Raw genomic sequence first — 12,403 nt, forward strand, 5'->3', positions numbered from 1 at the left:
GGAAAATGTTCGACAATATCTTGACATTTCTAACAAGAAAAGGAATTAGTAAGACTTCACGTTCTCACATGTAGCCGTGGGACCTGGTATTGCAAGGAATTTGACATCGGAACGTAAGAACATCAGACTGGCTACAGCTGGGTCACCAAAGGTCCACAGTGCTTTGCAGCCTCTCTCCAACTGAAGAGGATATATAATATAATATAATATAATATAATATAATATAATATAATATAATATAATATAATATAATATAATATAATATAATATAATATAATATAATATAATATAATATGTAGTAGAATGTAGTAGAATGTATAATATAATATAATTATAATATAATATAATGAAGGTGTGAGAGGCAGGGCAGAGCCGTCCTTCCCCTCCTGGCAGGCAGGGAGGGATCCTGTGTCTTCCTGGATGGGGGGACAGGTCAGAAGGTGGCACTGCCCAAATCCCTGGAGCTGCACAATTTTCAGGAGCTGAGCTGCTGCCATCACCAAAGAGTTTGCAGCGTCCCTGCTGCCTTTTACTGACCATGATTTTGGCTCAACACCTGATGAAAGATTATTCCAGGACCTGTGATACATAGAGACACGGTTATACCCATTCCTTCTTAAAAGGTGATTATTACCAAGGCTTTACCCCTGTCTTGAACTATTAAAAGTTGAGTCAAAAATCATAGCGTCTCATTCTCTGACAATAGCATCTCTCTCTGATACCAGAGTAGTTGGCAGGAATCTCTTTTTGTTTCCAACTGACGTAGGCTGAGGACTTGCTTCAACTGAAATCCCAGAGTAGAGTACCAGGTTTGGCATGACTTGATAAATATGATCAGCTAGGACTGATACTAGGCGAATCTGTTGAATATAGAAAACTGATTTGTATGCATCATCCTGCAGAATTTTCAAATGAAGATAAAATTGCCTGATTTTAAGACCAAATTCCATTCCAGCCTGTGTTCTGCAAGTCAGCGCACTTTGAATATTACCCATTTGTTCTGTTTGGTTTTATAAGCGTGGTAAAAATCCTTTTATCTCCTAAAGGTTTTTAAGAATAAAAAGGACAGTGTTCAATATTTAACCTAGAGGCGGTACACAAAATCATTATGGTGACTTGAATAATTTGTATGCATAATCCAACTAGCATTAGTTTGTCTAAGCTCTACAATTTAAGTCCAAGATTCTGAGTTTTTAAAAAGAAGCCCAGCCCTCGCATCCTCTTAGAGAATCTGTTTCTTCCCCAGTACACCTGGTTGTTTAAGGAAATCTTTTCTGTTGATAACAATAATGTAATGGCTAAAGCCACAAAAAATAGTCTTGTATTAGTAGAAAAGCTATTAGGTGTTAATAAGATGCCCTCAAATGTACTGGTAATAAGATGCCCTCAAACATATTCCATAGAAATATTCGAAAAATAGTGTGTTTGTATTGTTAAAGTGGTCTGTACTAATTGCATGCTTTAATATAAAAAGTCACCTCTTGGCCTGATATGGTTCATCCAAGAATGGTAGCTGTGCAAGGTGTCTTTTTAATTAAAAGTTAATGTATTTTTCATTACTGTGCTTCAAAAATATAAAACCAAAGCCTCTTTAGCTGTCATGTGGAAGATGGGCAGGGAACCTTAAATAAAAGGTTGGATCAGATGATCCTTGAGGTCCCTTCCAGCCTGATATTCTATGATTGATTGATTCTAATGCGAGAAAACACTCAAAAAACGTTGCTGAAGAGGAAGCTAATGGGAGCCCAGTGTGAGCCAGGGAACTCAAAGCAGTGTGAGAAACAGCAGAGGGAATTAAGGAAAACAGCAGTAAGATGAAAAAAAACAATTCTCTCATAAATGAACAACCCTCTATTTCATTTCTACTCAAGAAAAGATGTCCTTATTAGCCCTACTCCATGCTACAAATTACTGTGATTATCAGTTCTTTATCCTGTCAAGTGCACTCCAAATATTTTATTCATTAAAAAATGCTCTCTTTTATGCAGAAAATAACTCCTGTGGGCTGTTTACATGTTTCAGGCTGTTGGATGAGAGTGGTGGGGTGGGACATCCCCAACTTCTGTGGCCACAGGTCATGGTCCTGTGTGGCCGCGTCTCTGATCTCCTCTGGCCGGTATGGAGGGCGATGTGATTTAATGATGTATTAACTATTCCTGGCGGTACTGCTAACCTGCTTGTTGACCTTGCAGGGGTGATGTTCTCCTTCCATCCCCAGTCCTCCTCCATCTTTCTGTTTGGACCTGAAGGCTTCAGATGTAGAAACTGGTAGTCCAACTGTGTCAGACACTGTACTCATTTAGTGCCTAAGCACTAAATAATAGCAGTAAGTTGGTTACACCTTCCAATTTTTGATCTCCCATATATCAAAACGATAGTTACCATTTGTTTAAAACAGCTGTACTCTTTCTAAAATAGCTGTAGGAATATTAAGTGGAGAATGGCTAACTGCTGGCAGACACGACATGCAGCACCGTATTGATCTTTGCAGCCCTAATTCAGCCCCAGATCTCCAGCGCTGAACGCAATTTGTGGCACATGGAATTAACTTCTCGCTTAGTTGGAAGAAGCAGGAAGAGAAAGGATGCAGAGATGTTTGGGTGCTGCTACAAAAGCAGGTTTTGCACAATTTGCAATCAGTTGCTGAAGTGAATCCTTCCAGGCTTCCCAAGGCTACTGAAATGGGCTGAATATTTTAGTGAACAGATTTAACAGATTTACTACTCCAGAGATGTTAAAGCAATTTTTCCTTTAGAGGGTGTGAAGAGGTGGAAAATGATGCTTGCAAAAGCACATACTGTGGGGTTTTTTTATTTTTATTCCATGTATTTCCATAGTGCAAGCCCCATAAATGAGTGCAAGATTTTCCCACCAAAGCTGTTAACTTTTAAGGCAAAATCACATCTTAAGCTGTGAACTGACATGATAAAAATGAGTGTTTGGATTCACTGAAAGTCAGCACTTCTTCAAAGGGCTGGAGGAAAGTGCACATAGCATTTGACTCTTACCAGTGTCGGTACTCTGTAAGTGATACGCAAGTCTCGTGCGGGTTGTAACAACAGAGGTGAGAAGCGAGCAATCAGGATGAAGAGTAATTTTGCCAGCTGATGAGAGGGAGTAACGTGACCCCAAATGTCACTTTATAGCGTCAACACTGCTCGAAGTGGGTTTTCCCAAAGCATGTGGCCTTGGGTGAGGCAGCATCGGTCTCTTTGATCCCCGTTTTACTGCGGCTGATGCCAATGGGAGATGAAAAAGGAGGTACCTTATGGCCAGGAGAGGCTGGTCCATTCCCCGGTCCAAGTTCCTGAGCTGGCTGAAGTGGCACTACACCAAAGTGCTGTGAACATTCCCTCTTCATCTCAAGGGGCCGTTACCTTGAAAAAACAGTTTTCAGTATTTACATGCAATATAGTTTCAAGGCTTTCTTATTGCAGAGCCTGTGAATGAGAGTGAGGAAAAAAAAACATCACACGAATGATAAAATTGAGAATGCAGCAGCTTTGACGATGCGGCCTGAGTGCCCTGTTGCTGGTTCACTGCTGCTGAAATGCTTAATAATGACAAATCTGCACCTGCAGTAATTCTGATATCAAACGTCTTACCTTTCTGTATGGCCACACGTGGCAAAATATGCAGACACATCTGGTGAGCCAGAGGAAATGATGTGACGTGGTGCGGTTTCAGAGAGATGTTGGTGTGGTTTTCAGTGAGGCCTGCTCCCTCAGGTGTTTCTTTTGTGTGGTACATCTAAATCAAAATAACTGGGGCGTTTTTTAATTTAAATAAAATATGAGAGAGCTTCTCACTCCTGGGTTAGTAGAATATCTGTGTCTCAGATGCCATACATGGCTACATTTGGTAAAGGAGTTTTTGTGCTTGCTGACTTCCAATATTTGGGCAATTCAAAACTAGGTTTATTTATATTGCGGTGACATCAGTCGTATCTTAATTCTGCTTACGCAGGGATAGAACCTGATTCATTCTTGTGCCTTTTCGAAGGACCTTGGCAGGAATCCTCTAGAGAAACAAACCCAGACAGTCTCAAGCAGGAGAACCTTCGCTTGTCCTGTTGTAGACTCAACTATTGCAGCCAGACTTGCCAGAGGACCCATCTTAGTGTCCTCACGCCACAACTACAACTGGATACCTCGGGAAAATAATGCAGAGATTTTGATTGGGGCAGATTCAATTTCTGTGTCTCTTACTTGGCTTTATTCCTTAAGCGTTTCTTATAGCACAGATAATCCACCTCCTTGCCAACATCCTTTGAAGATATTCCTGGAATTAGGAAGAAGGGAGGCAGAGGGTGGAGAAGGGGAACAGCTTCCTTTTGTAGGATTTGGTGTTATTCCTGGTTTGTTGCCTTTCGCAGAGGTGGTTCGGCTGAGCCTGCCAGAGGACCAGAAGATCAGCGTTACCACCATCACCGTTGGCCTGAGCACCGTCCTGACGTGCAGCATCCGCGGGGCCCTGCGGCCCCCCATCATCTGGAAGCGCAACGGCATCATCCTCAACTTCCTCGACTTGGAGGATATCAATGTAAGTCCTGAATTACTCGTCATTTTCTTTTTAGGACGTCGAATACGGCTTGATTTAACAGATCATATTTTTAAGAGAACAGGTTTTATCTTATTATTATGGAAAACTGGAAGCTGGTGTGATATTTTGGTTTTGCGTGAATATGTCTCGGGAATAAACGTGCAACAACATATAGACAACTGAGAACAGGGTTACTCGGGATATGTTATTATGAAATTAAAACTCAGTAGTGTGATAACCCAGCACTTAAATAGCACTGGTACTTCATCCCTTGTAGTTCATTCACTTTGGGGCAACCTGTGTCCATGGATAGCAGCCCTGGAAATGCAGGGGAAAACAGCTCTGCAGACCATGAACTCCTCGGGGGTTTCTTTCCCGGTACAAAGAAACAGGTTCATTGAGAGCATAAAAGAATGCATTTATAGTTGGCAATGAAATCTCTACTCTAGCTAAATCAAATAATACATTTTTATCTTTGTTCCTCCCATGTCACTTGTCTTCAGCCAATTCTCATCTCATTCCTTTGGCTACTATTTCAGATGAGCAGTTTAAAATATGGGATTATTTAGCAGGATATGGCAATAACCTCGAAGGAAGGAAGATGAATCTCTTTTAATTTGCAGTGCTGGTCTGATGTCTGAGTCATAGTTTGTAGTGAAGACAATACCTGAATGATGGTATAAACTTACTAATTTATTTAATAACATTTAATTACAGAGAGAGTGGAAAGTAGTGTACAAAAATATGGTCTGTATTTCATTTCTCTTTGCATTACAGTGCACAGTAAATCAGGTTTTATTTTAATTACACTACAGCAAGAGTTGATGTATGTTTTTGTTCAGCTCTTGTTAATTTGGTAACCACTCAGTTCAGAGTTGTTGCAGTCAATACTGTAGGTCCCTAAGTTGTTGTGTGTCCAGGGTTGCTGAAATGTGAAAAATCTTTGGTTTACTCTTCTGCGTTAATACACGAAAATTATAGCACATGGGACAGAAATACACACTGTAACTCGTTACATTATTTGTTGACTCTACCTTAGCAGGAAATCCGTGTGCACTATATCTGGGTGATTACTGTGTGCACAAACTCAGTAATTGTAACTGAGCTGGTGAATCCAAATAGATTTATTTTAGGCATCCAAAAATAATGAAAATTCCAGGTATTTATCTTACCTTTATGAAATTTTAGTTATGATCACATTGATCTTAAAAGATTAGAAGTTCATGCATGAGCTGGACACGAAGTGACAGTCCAGCAATTGGAGCACAAAGACATCCTTGAAGGACAGACAGCACGTGGCTCTGCGGTTTCACTTGCAGCTCATACTATTTTAAATAGAATTTTGTAGAGTAAATTTTCAGGCTGAAATGCCAGTTCTTCTCTAATTTAGCACTAGCCCCAGTGTGGTTTACTTATAAGTGATTTTCTTACTCCTTGATTATTAAACATTAAGAGGAAGAGTTATGTTCTTGCACATAAACCGATTCCTGAATGATTCAACATCCCTTAAGACAGTCCCATGCAATACAGCAGAAAAAAAAATAACTTTTTGATCTGTTTGAACTAGTATATCACTGAGAAACCATGTCAAAGGAGTACTCTGAAATTCTTACAAGGAGGAAAAAGGATTTATGCCTCGATTTTAATGTTTCACATGTCAGTTTACGGCCTCTCTCACCCTGTCATATAACACCTGCTACTAGCGTACAGCAACTTCTTTTTATCCAATAAACACCTCCACACCTTTTTCATCTTTAATTAAACTGGGAAGTTCTTGATGCTCTGTATATATCATTGCCATCTGTATTCTGGTCTGGTTATTGAGGTGACACAAGTTGGGGATCGCCATCTTTTATTTTCCCTCTCCTGCTCTGGACAATTCGTAGGACTCTTGAGCGCAGGTGTGTCCCCTCTCTGGCTATCGAGGATGGACACCTCCACGTCTGAAGCACTTGTTCTTAGCAGGGATGAAGAGATGGTCCTTCAGCTGGTAAATCCAGTCTTTTTATTTAGATTAATTGCAAGTTTTAAAAGACCTGTGCTCGTGGAGCATGAGCCACATTCATCTGCATCGTGAACATGCTCGTGTTTGGGGTCGATACTTGCGTGTAGGATGGAAGTAGCACCAACAAGCCCTTTGAGGCTTGCAGTGTGCAGATGTGTGGAGCCACGCACGCTCAGCGGTGCCACGGACGGTTCAAAGCTTCAGCCTCTCGTGGGTACCGAAACTCACATTAAACAATAATCTATTTAAAGGCTTTGACAGCAGGAAAGTAAAGGCAGTGTGCTTCTTAATATACTTGAAGTCGGTTAATTAAATTACTTCAGTTTTCTTTTAGTACGCCTCAAGCAGAAACTCAATTGCATTTCTGCTTTTCACAGTAAGGTTAGCAATTTGGCTAATTGGAAGTGCAACAGGAGATTAATTGTACCTTTTTAACTTCAAGAAAATCCTCCCAGCTCCTGCTGCAGTGGTAATCACATACAAACCTACAGGATATTCGTGTTCTTGGAAAAATCCTCATATTATATTTCAATTAAACTCTGTCTCTTCCAAATGCTAGTTCAGGAAATCAGATGAAAACAGAAGTCCAATTCTGGAAAAAACAGAATCCTTACAACTGGGTGTGAGAGCAGCACAGGAGAGGCACCGCTGAAAAGTCCTTTGTGGCTTTATTCTCTCCAGATTTTGTGACAAATGTGACACGAGAAGGTTGACTATGTTCCAGATTAATAGTAGAAGTGACAAAGATGGTTAACAAAAGCCTAGATAATCCTAAATTTACACAGAACTGGAAGGTTGAAGATTACTATAAAGCCTGGTTGTTTAAGTGCATTACTTAAATCATTTTGATGTGATAGTTTGATTGGCAACCAAATATCAATAACTTTTCACTGCTCTTTTAATCAGAAGCTTTCATAAGCAACATATTAATAATTTGTCTTGTCCTGTCTGTGAAGAACTCTGTTAATGAGTTGTCACATAGCAATTGCAAAAGAGCCATCTTAATGGTACATGTAATTAAACCATCTTTCTTGCAAACATTTAAGATGGCTTTTAGCATAAAAAATATTATCCTTAGATCATCCATATTATTTATCTATTAGAAGGCCCTTTGCAGCTTTGATTTAAGAAAGACACATCAACTTTTCTCATGCAGAAAATAAATATAGTGTAGCTGAAACTAATAAGACTGTGATAGCTATAAATTGATTTCTGACTACGAATAGTGAAGTGGTCAAAATGTGTCATCTTTCAAAATAATGTACTTTAGTCCCCTAGACAAGCAGTATGTCTTCCCAAATATGTGATTATAAAAGCATTCCACAGTTTGAAAATATAATAAACTCCTCATGGAGTCAAATGTATTTATTCAGTATTTATAGGATATTGTTTCACATGGTTTGACATTATCTCCAGAGAAACATAGATAGGTTTATAAACAAAATTTATAAACAAAGGTTTATGCTCCAGAAGGATGGTGAAAGCATACGCAAACAACAGAGAAGAGAATAATACCATAGGCAAACAAATGCTACAGAATACAGGTAGATAAGTATTTAGTGAATTACCAAGTGTAATGCAGGTAGCTGTAACATAAATTTATTAGTATCTTTCATTTTTAATTTCATATTAATCCATACACTTTAACTTGAATCTCCATTAGATCATTAGTTCAAAAATAAGCTTTCCATTACAGATCGTTGACATACAGGTTTCTTAATTTCTGCTGATGCAGGTGAGTGAGAGTGCTTTGCAGCTACTTGATGACTTTTCTTTTTCCTTGTTTGATGAAAAATCAATAACTGCCCTTAACAAGCATGCTCTCATGAGTTAACAAAATGCAGCATATCAGTTGTTTACTACTGTGTAACTTGTGTGTATCAGTCAGCTCACCTTGCAGAAAGTACACGGAGAAGTGTCCAGTACCAAGTCCACATGCCACATTCTCAAGTCTTGAATGTTCCTGTACAAAAGAATCCTGCACCAGCTTCATGCACGCTCAGTTTTGTGTTCCAGCGTTGGGATGTCACGCAGGCTGAAGGGCAGATGGGTTGAAGCTGTGATGAGACAAGTCCAGGGTCAGGGGGAGAAGCTGTTCATCACGAGAACCAAGTCCCCAGCTTGGGAAGCGGCCGAACAGCCACTGATGGGAGCGCAGCAGCGTGTTCTGCAGAGGCGCACGTAGTTCCCGTATGTCTCCTCTGCCAATGCCTCCTGTCAGAGGAAGGAAATTCTTCTGGAGAGACGTCTGCTCTCACCTTCATCCATTCTTGCCTTTGTTGAGGCCATGGGAAGAAAGTCTGGGGTTTGCTGCTGAGGTTCCTGTCATCACCCAGCACCCCAGAGGCACCATGGGCTGAGCTTGGAGGTATAAGTCCCTGCCTGGGGGAAAAGGAGGGATTCTCTTCTGCAAACAAGTTTTCCTCCTGCCCATACAAATCTCTTTGCCTTACTCCGGCAGAATCCAACCCTGGTTCCACCTCTGCCCACCAAACCTCTGCCAGGCCCATGGTGCGAAGAGCACGGGGAAGTGGCAGAAGTGACTCTGGGGGGCACAGACCACTTTCTAAATCGTTGGTTGCTCACATTCCACATCTGCCCGTGCACCTGGGAAGATTCACCTCCATGTATATCTCATGGTTCTTACCAGTCCTGTGCCTGCTTGCCTTGATACACGTTTCATGTATATTCATGTAAATGTCAATTTTCCATGTATAATATTAGAAACCCAAAGCAAATGGCCAACCTTTAAAGTGCAAGTAGCTTGGGTTAGATTTCTCATTAAAACAGGCTGTATGAAGGCGATATATTCCTGTTGATGTTTTTAGCATAGTTCCACTGTTAAATAATTAAAAGATCATGTGTGACTAACCCCACTTAATACCTTGCTAATAGAAATCGGGCCATTAAAATGATCAAACCCTGTGTCATCCCAGATGCTGCAGTAATACAGCGATGGGAGGAAATGACAGGAGGTTGCATGTTTAAAGCCAAGTTTTTTCTCTTTCAAATCAAAGTTTAAGAAATTGCACAGTGCTTCTAGTATCTTAGGTCTTTGCAGGCTCTAAAATAGAGGATAAGCGGAAAATTAATATTTACAGTATTTTCAGAATACATATATAATCTCTCACTTTACTATGATGAAGATCATAGAACTTGTATCCACTTGTGCCTTCAGCGGAATTGCTTGGTTTTGGGTCACAGGCCAAAGTTTGTAGGTGATTATTGCAAATGCAGAAATACCTTCATGGAGACCGCATGAAGTTTAACAAAGGCAGGTGCTGGATTTTGCACCTGGGACACAGCAACCCTGGCTGTACATACAGACTGGGGGACGAGATGCTGGAAAGCAGCTCTGCAGAGAGTGATCTGAGGGTTCTGGTTGTTACCTGGTCCTAACTAACCTGTGGAGTATAAGGCTTCACCTTCCTAAACATCCCGGTTTTGTGGAGGAAAATGTTACTCTGCGGTGGTTTTGTTTTGCTTGCATTTTTTGGAGGTGTACAGGGCACATACCTGGTGAAATTTTTGAGAAGCTTGAGATGTTAGATGCAACTCTCCTATGGACAAATTGCATGCTCTTGGCTTGGGTGTTATAACAGAAAGCAGACCTATGAATACAGTGTGAATCTTCTAAAAATGAGAAGATAGAAAGGAGTGAGTCTGTCCCCTGTGTGGTATTAAGGTAACTAGACAAGCGTGCTCAAAAAAAGGCGTTAGAGAAAATTTGAGAATGAGATTAGAATTCTCTGGAATCAGTTGCACTCTCCCATACCTGCTCTGGCTGTTGGAATTGATAATGGAATTACAAACCGAAATCCATGAATCCCAGTTATGTACCTCTGTACCGTAGGGAGAAAGTTGTAGTTTATGAATATAATTTCCTCCCAAGATTGGTACTTTCCTATTCAGCCATGGTCATTGCATTTTTCTGAAATATCTACTGGATCCAGTTAATAGAAACATTTCACTAGGTCTCTGGTATGCTAATTCCTCCCTTTCAACAGCTCCAGCAGGATGGCTACTATTGATTTTCCTTGTGGTATTGTGTCTGTGAGGTTTTCAGGATATAAAAGTCATCCATTTTTATCTATATTATAGTTGCACAACTATCTGAAAGGTTCATTTCCATATGTTCAAGTAAAAAACTTTTTTAGCTCACCAGTGAAGTCTTATGTTGTGCTAAATTCTTTGAGCAGAAAAACAAGAAAAGATAAATTAATACCCCATCAGGCTGTGTTTGCGATAGTTTTCTGGCATTTGCTTAAGGCTGAATTTTTCTCCATGTAAATTACTAAAGTGATAACATGTGTAAAACCAAAACCAAATAATATTAATGAAGCATAGGTTCTCAGCTTGTCTCTGCAAATGAATTATTAAAAGCACCAAAGAAAGTGATTTAAGAGCCCATGACTAATTTAGTTTTTATTATTTTTATATGAATCACTCACGAATCTATTGTAAAAAAGGTCAGAGACATTTGATTAGTGAGAAGAAATCATTTTCAAAGTGATAGCCATTGTTGTAGATTTTGCATAATAATAATCTCATTAAACGCTTGGGTACATTTTGTTTTAAAATCCTGTAAACATTATCAGGGAGAGGTTTCTAGGACTCTCAGGATCAGGCAAGTTTTTTAACATAAGCTAGTTGATACGTTTTCACTGCTGTGCTGGTTACTGTGAAGTTGTGGTGGCATTTCTCTTCGTCTAGTGGAAAACCAGTGACACCAGTTAGCCACAGTGCTGGAACTAGTTTTGTTGGTAGGGACTGAAGACACATGGGGAAGGTTCCCAGCCTCCCTGGGCTTGGTGGAAAGAGCCGAAAGGGAAGGGTTTAAAAGTGAAGCACATTATTGGCATTATTGTTGTTGCTATTATTATTATTTAGCAAGAAATCTCAGTAACTGGTGGGATTCTCCCAAGAGAAGGAACCATTTGGAGAACTCTTTTTCTGTTTACGGACACGCTTAAGTCAGTGAGGTGAGGGGTTATCAACTGTCTTTGAGACTCATCCCCAAAGTGTATTAGGAGCATTCAGTAGTAATTGGGGTGATTTAAAATCACTGCATAGGTTTAAAATCGCATGGGCCAGGCAGTGGCTGCCTGCCGGGGAGCATGTGCCCCACCGGCACCTGTGCCAGCCTTTGCCGATAGCTGCAGAGATGGGGGGATTTTCTGGTTTTGTGCCACTTGGACTTGTTTTTCTCTTCCTTCTTCCTATTTATAGCTAAAAGGCAAGTTTGTTTGGTTTTTTTGTTTCCCAAATAACTGAAAGTTACCCTAAAAAATAATAAGGCTGAATCTACTCTATGCTAATTCCTCTTCAAACTTCCTGGAAAAAAAATGAAACTTTGCCAAAATTTTAGGTGCTTTAAATATGTTTCTATTCTGTGTCAGAACAACCCCAGGACGTGTTAGAAAGCTTCATGTAGCACAAGTGTGATGGGAGCGGCTGAGGGAGCTGGGGGTTCAGCTGGAGAACAGGAGCTGAGGGGAGACCTTCTGATCTCTGAACTGCCTGAAAGGAGCCTGGAGCCGGGGGGGTCGGTCTCTGCTCCCCAGGAACAAGCGACAGGACGAGAGGAAACGACCTCAAGGGGAGATTTAGATTGGATATTAGGAAATATTTCTTCCTGGGAAGAGTCGTGAAGCACTGGAACAGGCTGCCCAGGGCAGTGGTGGAGTCACCATCCCTAGAGGGGTTTAGAAGACATGTAGATGAGGTTCTTAGGGACATGGTTTAGTGGTGGACTTGACAGTGTTGGGTTAACAGTTAGACTTAATGATCTTAAATGTTTTTTCCAACCAAAATGATTCTATGACTCTATGAAAAAGCATCTGAAATTGGCAAAAA

The 12,403-nt window shown here is 40.4% G+C and overlaps 1 protein-coding gene across 1 annotated transcript in view; it reads left to right on the top strand.

Annotated features, from left to right (window-relative positions):
* Nucleotides 1-12,403, top strand: part of FSTL4 (follistatin like 4) — a 220,783-nt gene that overhangs the window by 176,009 nt on the left and 32,371 nt on the right. Inside the window, exon 7 of the mRNA XM_065644047.1 lies at nt 4,376-4,542. Coding sequence (XP_065500119.1) covers nt 4,376-4,542 — 167 coding nt within the window. The remainder of the gene's footprint in view (nt 1-4,375; nt 4,543-12,403) is intronic.

Source organism: Caloenas nicobarica, chromosome 13 (genome assembly GCF_036013445.1).
Source record: "Caloenas nicobarica isolate bCalNic1 chromosome 13, bCalNic1.hap1, whole genome shotgun sequence".
In the NCBI taxonomy this organism is placed as follows: Eukaryota; Metazoa; Chordata; class Aves; order Columbiformes; family Columbidae; genus Caloenas; species Caloenas nicobarica.